The sequence below is a fragment of the Notothenia rossii genome (genome assembly GCF_949606895.1).
Source record: "Notothenia rossii genome assembly, chromosome: 8".
NCBI classification, from domain to species: Eukaryota; Metazoa; Chordata; class Actinopteri; order Perciformes; family Nototheniidae; genus Notothenia; species Notothenia rossii.
Window position 1 is genome coordinate 65,038,627 of NC_136906.1, and position 13,919 is coordinate 65,052,545.

The following is a 13,919-nucleotide window of genomic DNA, read 5'->3' on the forward strand; positions in this document are numbered from 1 at the left end:
AGGGTGAGTAATTGATATACAAATGTAATTAAAGCACAATATGGTGAGTGTACTGAATAACACATGATACTGTATGTCTATACTTTTTATTTATTTGCCTTTTTTTATCTGCACTGTCCCTTTGGTGTAACAACATACATTTCCCCATCGTGTAACTAATTAAGGATTTATGATAGTCCAACTCTTATCTACTGTTACTGTAAAAAAAAAAGTTGCATTAGAAATCTACGATAGGTATCTTCAACAATGAATATCTAGCATTAGCTCAAATCCGGGCAACCCTATTGTTGAGAATTTCAATCCACAATGAGCGTTGAATAATCGATGAAGGACTTCACAGAATTAGCTTCCAATATTCAGGATGCAGGATCATAGTAGTTTGCACTGCAATGCTCCTTTGAGGATGAATCCCTCCCTCCCTCCCCAACCCTCTTTTTCTACCGGTTCCCCTCTCTGATATTCCATGTCCTCTAGACGAGTACAGCTGATTCAGCGTGGGAAAGAGCTTTTTGCTGCAGCAGCTAACTTTATCCAGTGAAGTCACATCATCCCTGCTGCATGGTTTCAGCAAATTGCATCGCCTGGGGGGGGGGGGGGGAGGGAGAGAGAGAGAGAGAGGTGTTTAGAGACAAAGGAGGGAGGAAAGGGAGGGGAATAGCTGTAGAAACGCTTCTTTCTACTATTGCATCCTCTTAAAGTACATTTTTCTCATGGAAACCTTTGTCCTCTTGTTAACCTTGATCCTTTAGGCCTCTCAGCTTTTTGTCCCATCCTCACCCTCCAGTCTCTGGCGTGTAGTAGTTTCTTTCTTTCCCACAGCTCACTCGGTCTCTTATGATGAATTCATCCCTCTGATGTGACACAGCATGGCGGTGTAGCGGAAGAAAGCTGAGCTGTGAAGTTTTACTGTGTTGCACAACCCTCCTCTGCCTCATCATCACCACCGTGACCCACTTATCTGTGCGCTCCCCATCTCCCTGCATCTTATTTTCTTCTCTTTTGGATTCCAATTACTGGTGCCAAACTTAGCTTTCTTCATTTCTTTTTAGCTTCCCTTTTGCGGCCGTTCTCTCGTCTCAGCATGATCCCCGATTTACATAGCTTGTTTGTTTTTGTCTTCTCCTTTTTTTTTTTTTTACTGGCTTTTCAAGTTTTCCTTGTTTACAATGTCATTTAAATATTTTAGCATCTCCTTACTATTAAAATGCACCTTAAATCCCTCCCGTCCCGCCCTATTTCCCTCAGATCTTTCGTTTCCCGCCCCTCTAGTCTTCAATCTTATCCCCTCACATACAGCGCTGTCTGTTCCGATGAGTGGGTGTTATTCTTTTATTGACCCGAGTACTTTTCTTTGAAACCTTTCAGACTCTGTGTGAATTGTTATCTTCTATTATACGGCAACATCAGGGCCACATTTTATGTTTATTACCCAGACACTTATTTAGCCATTACAGGCAGAGACTGAACGTTCCTGTGCTCTTTACACCGCTGCAACATAACCACTCTGTCTGTGACACACACACACGCACACACACGCACACAAACTCTCTCTCTCTCTCTCTCTCTGAATATGCCTGTAGAGAAAATGTAATTTGATAGACAACGATTTTGACTGCTAAGCTTCCATTTTTAGCCTCTACCTGACAGCAGCCATCATTGTCCTGAAAACAACTTACTGCTGTGTCACTGCAGCTCGTTTTTTTTTTACAGTATTTACATTTCATATCATCAATAAATCCAGAATTGTAGAGAGTTCATGTATCATACTGAAATATTACAAGTCAAAAACATACCTTACTCTAACCCTAAATGGTCTAAAATATTCTTTTTAGGTAGGTTGGATTTCTTGTAATCGTTTTTACATTTGAATATTGATAAGGCTATAGTTGGACAATGTAGCTCTTCCAAAAAATGTATAGAAGTCCAAGAGTAAAGAAACAAAGCATGTTGGTTAGCTATTCCTAGTTTCTCCCTGACATTTGTGGCGGGTGTTTTTTTCTTGCAGTACAGCTATAAGCTAGCATAGCTTCTGAACGGTCTTTATTTCTGAGGTGTGAGACTCATTTGGAGTGTAGTATTTCAATCACAAGTTAGCAGCTAGCTACCACCGTGCCATTATGTCATTATTAGCTATGGACAAAGGAATGGGAAATATAACCTAAAATAAAATATTGAATCCACTTTACACAATTACCTTTCTGCTGTATATAAGTGGCCTGAGCAATTAACCCTTCACTGTTAAATACAACTGGTAGTTCTCGTTCACGTAATTAGACTATGAATGGGAATAATGATGAATCACTTTTCTGAGTGAAGTGATGCCCTGTCACAAGGAGTTTGACTCTTTGTTCGAGTGTTTGAATAGAGTCTGAATGGAGTTTGTGGTGAGTCACGGGGCCGGCCCGCTCACATTAGTTTTGATTTAGTCACCTCACCACAGACAAACCAGACGGAAAGCCCTGCTGGCTGCTTAGCTGTCGGTGAAAACAAGTGTGATACACATACACTTTCTCTGCACTAACAGAAAAACAAACACACTGGCTGGCCTGTCTCGCTGCTGGCTCTCTCATAAAGTCGACTCAAAGTATCCTTCTTTACAACAAACACTCCGCTCCTTGTTATCTTTTGCGCACAGTCTTCTATACATAGGATACACACTAAGTCTTTTCATCTCTGTCTTTCTTCTGCTTATGAAAACAAACACATTTGCCCCCGATTGGAAAAAACTGGTGGTTCTATTCGTCTCTTTTAACACACCAAAAATCCTATTCCATCCTGATTTTACACTATTAAATTGTAAACAATACACATAACGTTGCCAGTGCCCTTTTATGGTATTACATTTAATACACAACATATCACCTTTTCACTAATATATTGCTGAAGATATGCACAAAACAAAAACAATCATGCATTTGTTTTCTTTGTTATGGCTTCTCCACATTTTTTAAAAGTTTCTACCTGTCAATATAACCTATTTTTTGCAGTACTTAGTTGTTTTTCATTATCTTCCTTCATTGTATTTAATTTGTTGTCGTTAATGTCCAGCAAACACAAAAGTACAAGAATAATTTGAAAATAGACAGTGGCCATCTGCTACGACTTCATTTCTGTCTAGAGTATCATTTTGTGGTTTATGCTGCTTGAGATCATATCTTAGAAAGAACAACAGCATTTTATTTAGTGGAGGAATACCTGGCTCTATCTCCCATTAAACATATATTTGTAGGATGAGCTTCTGTATGAGCTGCAGGGACCTTTCTATCTACCGTCTAACACAATCTGATATTGTTTTTAAGAGTGAGTGTGTGTATGTGTGTGTATTGCCTCTCCCTTTATGTCTCCTGGCATTGTCCGCTGTCATTTTTGTCACCCTTCAACTTCTGGGAAGATGAAAAATTATTTTCCCAGAGGGCATTGGGTGTGACCTCAACTATTTCAGCTTCTCAATCACCAGCACGGCGGCACGTTTACCGTTTATCTACATTTTAAGTCTGCAAACGTTCATGAGTGTTGAAATGATTGTCATTGCATGCAGTGTGTTTCACGCACTTGGGTACTTTCTCACAGTCTCCACAGAGAGACAAAGCCCTGTGGTGAGCGTTTCTCTGATTGATGGTGGCAAAAAGTTGAGTGTGTGGGGGGAGGATTTGCACGTCGTTGGCGATTGCCTGCAGTCATGCCTCACACACACAGCCCATACTTGCCCTAGTCATCACCAATCACAGTGACATTCTGCCTACTGACAGGAGGAATGGGCACACGCACGCACATACACACACACAGACACACACACAGACACAGACAGACACAGACACAGACACAGACAGACAGACAGACAGACACAGACAGACACAGACAGACAGACACAGACAGACACAGACAGACAGACAGACAGACACAGACAGACACAGACAGACACACACACACAGACACAGACAGATCAGTCTGAGGGATAACCACGCTACAATAAAGTTAAATTCACTCTCTTGACAAGCTTTCACTTGACTGTTACTCATTCCAATTAACTTATTCATCTCTATTATTAGGTTGAATCTTTCCTCAGTAGCCTGTGGAACTCATCAGACCACAGTATGCTAGCAGGACGCCACTCTCTGTCCGTTTTCTATGCAACTTGTAATCCATTTTTTTGCATTGTTGACCCAGTCCATGATCTCTGTGCCCTGCTCACATTTCAGAACTGACAGGTAGCTGCTGTCAGTTGTAGACAAGCTGAACTTTGAAGAAGGCGCAGTCATCTGTTACCATTCATTCTTGAAATTCTAGTTTGGACATATAATGGGTTTCATCTGTCCTAAGGGCACACTCTAAAAACAAATGCCTTGGCTCAACAAAGAAAATCAACGCAACAGTTTGCATCGATGTTTATTGAGTCAAGACAACTTGTAATGAAATTGTGTTAAAGCAACAAAGTTATTTGAGTTAGGAGAGAAGGTTTTTATTCTAATCAGGTGTTTTTTTACTTACTTAATAATTGGTAGCATAAACACAAGTTTTGAAGTTGATTACTCAAAAGATTAAGTTGTTCCAACTAGTTTTATCACATGATTCAAAAATATTTTTAAATTGTATGTACTTAAGTACCCTCATTCGGGATATACGTTTTTAAGTTGATTACTCCAAAAATTAAGTTGTTCCATCTTGTTTTACCGTATGATTTAAAAGGAATTTTAAGTTGTATGTACTTAATTAGCATAATTGTGAACACATGTTTTTAAGTTGACAACCATTTATAAATTAAGTTGCTCCAAATATATTGTATTCAATAGTTTTTAGTTTTTTTTCTTAGCTTTTTCATGTTTTTGCCTTTTTTAAAGAAAGAAATTAATTGATTCCACAACAAAAATGTTAGGCAATTCCCTTTTTATTTTGAACTGCAGTTGTTTATTTCAACACATGATGTTTCAATCAGGAGACAATTCATTTATTTTGAACATTTATTGACACATGCCATATGATAAGGTGCATGAACACCTGAAATCACAGCTGACTGCAGGAGAGAGGAGAACCATTTTATAGTTTGGCTGCAGCACGTTGATTGGCTGCTGGAGAATGAGGTGAAATGTAATAGGTTAAAGAGAACGCCTGTGATGAGCTGATTATATGCAGCTGCGGAGTGAATGTATATACACGCAGTCCTCCTGAAAGAACTTGCGCTGAGCTTCATTTAAATCTTGAAAAACAAGATAAATAACACAAATTTAAATTGCCCCACAAATAATAAATAAAAAACACATTAGCCATATTACCATGGGAAATGGGGACACAGCAAATACATGCTGCCATCACATCAAAGTTAGAGGCCTTTGCATATTTAAAACCAGTGCCAAATATGTAAAATCTGTAAAGTTTTGGTAAAGCTACAGTAACAAACTCTCAATGGCCACCAATCTGCAGATCACACACATCAATTTTACAAAAGATGTAACAAAGATGTTTAAACTGCCGACAGTCATTATTTCAAACAGTATGAACACATTTAACGCAGAATACTTGCTCATTCATTTGTTTCCCTCGAGCACGATGGTTGCCATCGTATGGTCAGATCCTGGGGTGGACCGGTCACTGATGAAGGCAATATTCATGTCTTTTTGAAGCACATTAAATAATAGGTTAGCGCATAAGAGATAATGAATGAAGTAATTGCATACTTTTTAAACTGTCCGTCTTGGCGAATTCAGAGCCATTATTACCAGCTGCTAAAGCAACGCTGGTATTGTTTTCACCTATTGAGTCTGCATGTGTGTGTCACCATGGCGATGTGGTCCTGAAGACACACAGAGGTGGTTTTGAGTACTTTGCCTAGTCTTTAAATGCAGGTGGACAGATTTTTTCAATTTCAACCGTGCAAGTTTTAGTGTATCTTCTCATCTTTTTTTGCAGGTTCCATACAATATTTGAACTGGTTAAGTGAAGAGCAGAAGCCACTTTTCAAATGTTACACAATCCTTTTCCCATGCCATTGCTGTCAACACCTATCCATCCTGAACGTTGCTAAGATATTATTGATTTGGGTGTGGCCAAAAGTGCAATATGCTTCAAAATGTAACTGACAGAGAGCAGTGCTTTTGTCCTGTGTTTTTAAACTGGGCCCGTGGACTTTCTTTTATTTCAAGATTTTGAATTACGTCGCTAAACTCCTTGAAAAGGTCCTCTTCCTTTTCTCCAAGGTACACGACAAGGCAGCGGATGGCTATAGTTCTCTGCGTACTTCCATTGTATTGTGCTATTTTTGAAAAAGGAAAAAAAGATAAATTACCTAAATTAATATGTTCTGAATAACTCTAAATAACGATCCTACCTCAAGAAGCATGTCCTTGATCTGCTTCACCGAGATTCATTTTTAATAAAAAGCGATACCACAATAGTAACCAAAGTATTTTTACTCTCACAGTAGCCTCTTCTACTTTGTATCTTCTCACAGAACTATTCACAGTTCAAAGGCTGCTAATTTTGGTCAAACAGCAATTTGCCTAATACAGTGCAACCACAAGGCTATCTACTGTATTTGAATGGCAAAAGATGACACTCACCTTAAAATGTCCTTTGTATATTTCTATTTGTCTTAACTATCGGAACTTGTCCAGGCATGTTAAGTGGGAGTGGACTTGAAATCCTTAACTCAAGGTGTAGAACAATGAAGTTATCAAGCCAATTGTAGTACCACAACTTGAATTTTGTTTTAAGTCAATTAACGAAGAAATCAGAGTTCAAATTATACACAATATTAAGTTGATGTAATTACCAACATTATTACATCAACACAACTTATAAATTAATGTTTGCAACTTAAAATGTTTATCTAAATCAATTAACGCATATTTTTATCTTGCAACCAAGTATTTAATTAAGTGGAGGTGAAAGGTCGCCTGAATTCATTTTTAGAGTGCATGACACCTGCTCAGCCTCGTCCGTCAATTTTTGTCCGTGTGTTTCCTAAATAGAGATTATTTTAGCTTGGCTATCTTTGAGTATTTCTACTTAGTCAGCCCAATGTTGGAGGACTTTCTAGACATATACTGAATAACAAACATAACCTACCGCCGTTCTTTTCTGTTTTCTTAACGAGGGGGGACTTCAGAGCGAGACCCTCTCGCTAAGACGCGGAGAGAGATTTGAGAAGAAGAGGTTGGAGGGTACAGTTGACTTTAGGGAGATGCTTAAAATGCACACCGTGTAAATGCCTCTTAACAGCTCAGGAATGAGGATGATGATGGGGTAGCCTTATGAGCGAGTGTGGGTATGAACAAATGCAAATGAATGCAAATGAGGTGTCACTGATGTCAAGTAGGATTTTTAAAGTTAGGTATGTGTGTTTATTCCTTACATGGGCCTTATACATATCTGTTGTATTTGGTCATCATCAACGTTAATGATTTATATGAAAACTCCAGTTGCAATTCATCTGTAGTCATGCCTTCAAACATAGAGCCTACATGCTACGTGTGCTACATTCGGTATTGTATTTCAAAGGTATAATTGTGATCTAATTGTATTCTGTGCACATCCACCCACGTGAAAAGTGAAATGACAGTGACTGAGATTTAATGCTGAGAGCTCAAATCAAATCTTCTCTCCATCCTCCCCTTCCCTGTGTCTGAATATCAGCGCACGCTCCAGGCGAAAGCATGAAGGAGTCCTCTGAGAGAAACATAAACGCTCACACATACATACACAGCACACTTTAAAAACAGTTTCAGTGTTGTAGCATCGTGGACAAAGGGAAAGGGATGTGATAGAAAAAGGTATTAAAGTCTAGTTTGCTGCCCAACAAGAGCGTTCAATCTAAAAGAGCATTTTTCTCATGCAAGGTATTTTTTCCTGTAGTCGTCTATTAACTTTTAACCAGTTTTTGGCATGAGGAACACCCAAACACTAACAACAACAACATTATATACATGATCAGCTAATCATCAGCTCATTGATCAGTCAGCTGTTGTGCAGTTATTTTCCAGACACGGCTGGTTTGATTTCTGGTCAAAGGTTGTTGAGAGCCATAATGAATCAACCGATTGGCCAAATCAGTGAGCTGATGGCGACGAATGCCACAAATAGCCAAAGAGTTGGATGTTTGATGCTCAGTGGGATTATCCAAACTACACAATGTGTGACAAAGATGATAGAAGATGAATAGAAGTTAGTTCAAGAGGATGCACTACGATGCAGTAGAAGGGGATGCTAAAGAGACAGGAAGACAAGAACGTCCCTCACTGGACAGTTCTACAAAACCCTAGAATAAATTAATTATTGAAGACCAATGCGAACATTTATATAACTCTAGCTTTTTTTACAAGGTATTTTTAGGACAGAGGGCCTTTTTTTTGGAGATTTTAGAGTTGAAAGGGGGAGACAGAGGGGAGGACTTGCCTGAAATGTTCGGCCGGACAGGATTCGAAGTGGCTTACTAGGCGGTGGTGACCTCAGTAGGCTGCCAGCTGTAACCACTGAGCTATCCTGCGGCCTGCGATTCTTGCTTTTCAAAGCCAAACTGGTTATGGCAAATGGCTTAGGTATGGTTCAGATTAGGCAAAAAAGGCCATATTTTATGTGACACTAGGAGGCTTTGCAACGTTTCGCAAACGGTGTTCTACGAGAGCCCCATTTGTCCCTCAGAAGAAAGGCATACCATATCCTGTATTGACAATGAATGTTGGCATTCGACATAATTGGTGAGGAACGGAATCGTCTAATATTGATGTTTTCCCAAATGATGTTGGGATGGGATAGCATTTGCTTCAATCATGCAGTATGTTGTTACTGAGCAGTTCAGCTGTTGGTAAAGGCCACAACACAAAAAAACTGCACTTGCACATGGTTTTTCTTTGGCTCGAATACCTAGGAGGGAAAGTTTGGAAGATACGTCATGTGGTAGCTGGGAGGAAAGGGTTGATCCACCCTTCGTGCCCCTTTTGCAGAAGCCTTGTGGTGAAATAAAAAGATCTGGATAAACACAGGCCCTTTGAAGTGGGGTTGAGCTGAAAACAGCCTCCAACCACCAAACCACTAAATGGCCCAGCCCGACAGCGTGATATATCACAATGACATTTCCATATGATGCCTGCTCCTAGTTGGCAAATATATGTTCAGGCTGCTTGGAGCTCAGAGTGCAAAAACAACGTGGAAACACTGATTTGAATACAGAGATGAAATGAAAGAACTGATAGAGAGAAAGTGTGTGATTGGGGTTGGTTTTAGTAAAGGCTTTGTTTCAAATTCATATTTCCCTCTTCTTTTTTTTTGGTTTCATGGCACTGTCTTCCTCACTAACCAAGACTGTTTCTGTGTTTTAGGAAGAAGAGATGCCAGAGGTAGAGATAGACATAGATGAGCTGTTGGATGTCACCAGTGACGACGAGAGGGCCACCAAACTACAGGTATAGGGATGGGGATTGATTGTCTTATGTCTCTTTTATGTTTTATGTCTATTGTGCCTATATCTATTTTTAGCTAACCCCATTGTAATATACTCTACTAATGTAATGGAAATGTATTGTAATGTATAGCAATCCACTTTCACGCAGTCAGTCTGCCAGTTACATTTAGCTTTTCTTCCTGTTTCAACACACCTGAAGTACTAGACAGTCAGAATCCTACAACCAAATTGTCTTTGAAGGCAGCAGCAAAATCCTGCTCTTAAGGGAAACTTGTCATGTGACTTATTTGCATGCTGGTCTATTGAGTCTTCTATCAGTGAAAAAATCGACATAGCTGCCTTTTGTACTTAGTTGTATTTCTCGCTGTATGATTCTTAATGCTGGTGTATTCAAATACATTCTGGTTGTTTGATTCTGACTGACAGGTACCATAGCCCAACAACATGCTCACCAACCACTTAGAAAGCCGATGTGGAGAGGGTGGTGAATGAAAAGTCTGAGAGCTGTCACACTTGTTCAATGTTTTCCTTTTCTTCCTTTTGCACAGGTATCGTTAATAGACTGCTACAAACCAACAGGGGTGAGTATGTTCAGTGTGTCTATCACACAATTTCCACTATCATCCTGACATAAATACAACAAAGACTAAAATTGAAGAGACATTGCTTAACATTACATATTTTTCAGCAGCTTAAACACTGTTAGCAAAATAGTACTGTGTGCAAACACACCAAATTGCTTATTATTTAATTAATTGGATTATGTTAAGTGTTTGTTTGTTTGTGTGCGTGTGTCTGTGTGTGAGAAGAGGTGTTACATGTTAGGGTTAGGGTCAAAAAAGGTTAAGCTATTTTGGTGATTACAGGTAGCGCAGACCAATCACATTACCTCTACATGCGGCAATCTTGTTCAGCCTAGACTCCATCTTTCACTTGCGTGTTTGTGTGTGTGCGGCATTAGGTCAAACTGCAACAACCAATTCAAGGTCACTATAGAAAGCCTCTCAAAGTGTCAAACCAGTGTCACACTTACACACACACATTGTAATCCCTTGACAATGGAGTAGCACATATGCCATTTTGAACACAATCCCCAAAAGAAGGCATCAGCTGGGGATAAACAGTGAAAGACGGAAGCAATGGAGAGAAATGTGACAAAAGTAGAAAGTGATGGAGGGAGGTGGAAAGAAAAAAAGAGAGCAGTGTTAGAAAAAGGTGCACTGGGAAAAATAACAGGGAGAGACACAGAGACACAGAGACACAGAGACACAGAGACACAGACTCTTTCTCTCCACACCGTCACCCTATCATGGATAGCTGCTTCTGCTCTACTAAATTTGAAAATCAGCCTGCTAGTCTAATTTTGTCCGAAGGGTCATTCTGCCTACCAGCACCTTTCAGCTGTTAGGTAGAATATTTGCTTATACATTAAAAAGACCAGCAGTCTCACTGTTTCCACTCTTTATGCTATTCTACGCTAACAAGCTGCTCTAGCTTCAGTGCGGAGTCGTGAGTGGTATCAATCTTCTCGTCCAATTTATTGACAAGAAAGCCAAGGAGTTTACTTCAAAAAATGTAGCTATTTAAAAATTAAAACCTTTGCTGATAATTGATGTACTCGTATTTAAAGGAAGGACATGTTTGCCAACTTTAGCTTGCAAACTATAATAGAAACTGAGGATAGATGGTAAATATCTAAAGATTCAAATCCTTATCTCCTTCTTTACTGTGAGCATGTAATAGTCCTGTTTGATCATTTTAATGCATATTTAACTATTAGGAATTCATTTTTGTATTGTATATTTCCTTTTGTGTGTGAATGACTGTTTTCTTCTCTCCCTTGCAGGACTTTGTCCGTGATCTGCTGGCCAGGATAAGGGGAATGAGAAAACTCAGTGCGCCAACCAAGAAGGGCCTATAATGGCTGTGAAATCCACCATAAACTGCGTCATCTCAGCTCCACCTACTTAACCCACTCAACATGGACTGTCATCACACAGAAATACTTAAACATAACGGCATTTGTAACTATTCTGCCATTTGCAAACATGCACCATAAACTCCATGCATATAGCACTGCATTTCACCATCACGTAGAATGACAAGGTGTATTATTATATTTAACTGTTGAAAAGGTACATAAGCAAAACAGAGCCGACATGTTTAATATACAGCCACAATAAAATGTCAAGCCTTGGAACATGCCACAACTGCAACTGTGCTTTAACATGAACACCACCCAATTCCACATTTCAGAGCCATGTTACAAACTAACGCTGTAATCCCAACAGCCATACAGACTAAAAGCACCAACAAAAGGGGGCGTGGTAACAAAATGTTTGTACTGCAGTAGGTGTGCAATTAGCTGTAGCACTATGTAAACACAGTGCTTCGAGATTTGTCATTTTTTTTACTAAGGTGTTTAACTGTAACTTATACTGTATGTTGCCATTTATTGTTCATGTGATTTGAAATGTAGTTTTATTTTCAGCACAAGGCGTTAATACATCAGTTCTGTCCTTTTGTGATGTGTAAACTCTGGAAAGTGTGGGGACGTTTTAGCAAGCAAGGCTAAAATATTGTGAAAATCATCAGCTTTTTACCCACTGTTCTAGTGTACATTTCCCAACAGAAAGGCATGATGGGTGTTGCAGTTCTTTGTGTGAGACTACAAAACCTGTATGATGGTAGCCTTTCACTTATAACGGTGTTGTCCGTTGCTCTTCTTCATCAGAATTCATATCAGTTGGTCATTTAGGTTTAAGCACAATGCTAATACATTGTTTTTTATTACACTCTGGTTCACTTAACTCTGCTAACTAATAGTGATTTGCCTTTAAGGATATTCAGGATCCAATCACTCTTTTTCTCTACACAGAACCTTAACTACTGACAACCTAAAAGGCAATTATGGTTGAGTCATAACCTGAAAACAACTTGAAACTTTGACACTCGTCAGGTCCTGTAAGGGAAGGTGTGCCAAAACTGGGAGTATTACATCTTAAATGTCATACAGTATGGCAGCTTTTCCCTGGAGATTGTTGTTGGGTTTGTAAACATCTGCGAGAGGGCGTAGATTCTTTTTTTTTGTTGTTGATGTTTTTCCAGGTTGCAGAGAATAGGTTTTTATTGTATAATCCAAGATTTAAGTGCTGGATTTAGTTATTTATTGTTGTCAATGTACACCAACACACTCACTAACCTGTACGCTCTGGTACAATCATGACTCTGTTTTGGGGTAGGGCCCGATTTCACTTCTGAGCAGTCGATCGTGTTTCCGAGCAGAGTGGCGCAGACCTGAATCTGCCGTATTATACTGTAAACCCTCAGCTGCCAAAGACAAAGCAGGGCAATGTTTGGTTTTAACATAACACTTGCAAAGCACCCGTCTTGCATGCTAACAACAGAGAGAAAACACTGATGAAGAGAATAGATATTATGAACTTATAATCAAGCAAAAAATACTTTTATTGACTTAGATACCATGTCTGACTTTGTAGAACTTCTTGTGTTGAAACAACGTGACGGTCGCGTTGGAGAGAATCCAGGACATTTTAAAATGGTGCTGTTTTTAGATGTTCTTCCCAGGTTTTGGTTGTGTAAAAACACATTTTCACTGTCGTTTGACGCCAGAGAAATGTGTCTGGGAGAAGTGTGTGTCTTTATTGATGGGGTGCGTTCCGTCTTTAGTGGCCTCCTCTTTGCTTTTCTTTCTATCAATTTGGACTGCATTGGTGTCCAACGCACTCGCATAGCAACGGTTGTTTTGTTTGAAAATGATCACTTGTTTCTGGATGAGTGAATTGAAGGCAAAGGTTAGAGGAAGCCATTATAAGCAACTGCGATGCATTTGGACTCATGTCGAGGTACTCCATAGGCTTTTCCCTGTTAAGAAACAGTTCAGGGGCAATAGGCTGATATTTTATCATTTATAGGATTTCATGTGGAGAGTATTTCGAAAGTGTTCCATACTAGAAAGCTTTACGTTTGCATGTATTTTTAAAGTCGCATGTAGAGGGGAACATTTTGTTAGCCCAAAGGTTTTTAATTTCACAAAATAAAACACTTTCCTTTTTATACCTTTTATTCTTATTATAATTATTAAGACGAAAATATTCAGTTTTTCAGCTGCAGTTTGTTTTTTCTGTACATCCACAATAAGCGTTCTTGTTTTTAAAATGTAATGTGGTGTGTGGTTTGTTTTTGCTGATAATAAAAATGCAGAAGGACTCTGTACTGTTTAAACAGATGCCTTCTCTGTGTGGATTCATTTAGTTTTTAAAGGGAAAGGAAGTGTGGTTTGTACTTTATTTAGAACAATAGTTTGCTTTGAGTTAGATGAAAAGGGCAACATCACTCCCATGTTTGTCCTGAAATGTGAGCCCAAGTTATAATGGGTTAGCTTAGCCTAGCCTAAAAACAAGAAACAGGCAGAAGAGTGGGCATCCCATGTAGGCCGATAGTATTTACCGTAGCAGCCATATTTAAAAATACAACCCAAAACCCTTTGCTGGACGTTGACCCA

General features: G+C 39.2%; 2 protein-coding genes across 4 annotated transcripts in view; one reads left to right on the top strand and one right to left on the bottom strand.

The window, feature by feature from the left end:
- ppp1r14c (protein phosphatase 1, regulatory (inhibitor) subunit 14C) overlaps nt 1–13,643 on the top strand; it is a 22,118-nt gene extending 8,475 nt beyond the window's left edge. Inside the window, exons 2-4 of the mRNA XM_079642433.1 lie at nt 9,312–9,395; nt 9,943–9,975; nt 11,241–13,643. Of these exons, the coding sequence (XP_079498559.1) occupies nt 9,312–9,395; nt 9,943–9,975; nt 11,241–11,315 (192 nt within the window). The 3' untranslated portion in view covers nt 11,316–13,643. The remainder of the gene's footprint in view (nt 1–9,311; nt 9,396–9,942; nt 9,976–11,240) is intronic.
- iyd (iodotyrosine deiodinase) overlaps nt 1–13,919 on the bottom strand; it is a 33,931-nt gene that overhangs the window by 12,431 nt on the left and 7,581 nt on the right. The gene's annotated exons all lie outside the window — the stretch shown is intronic.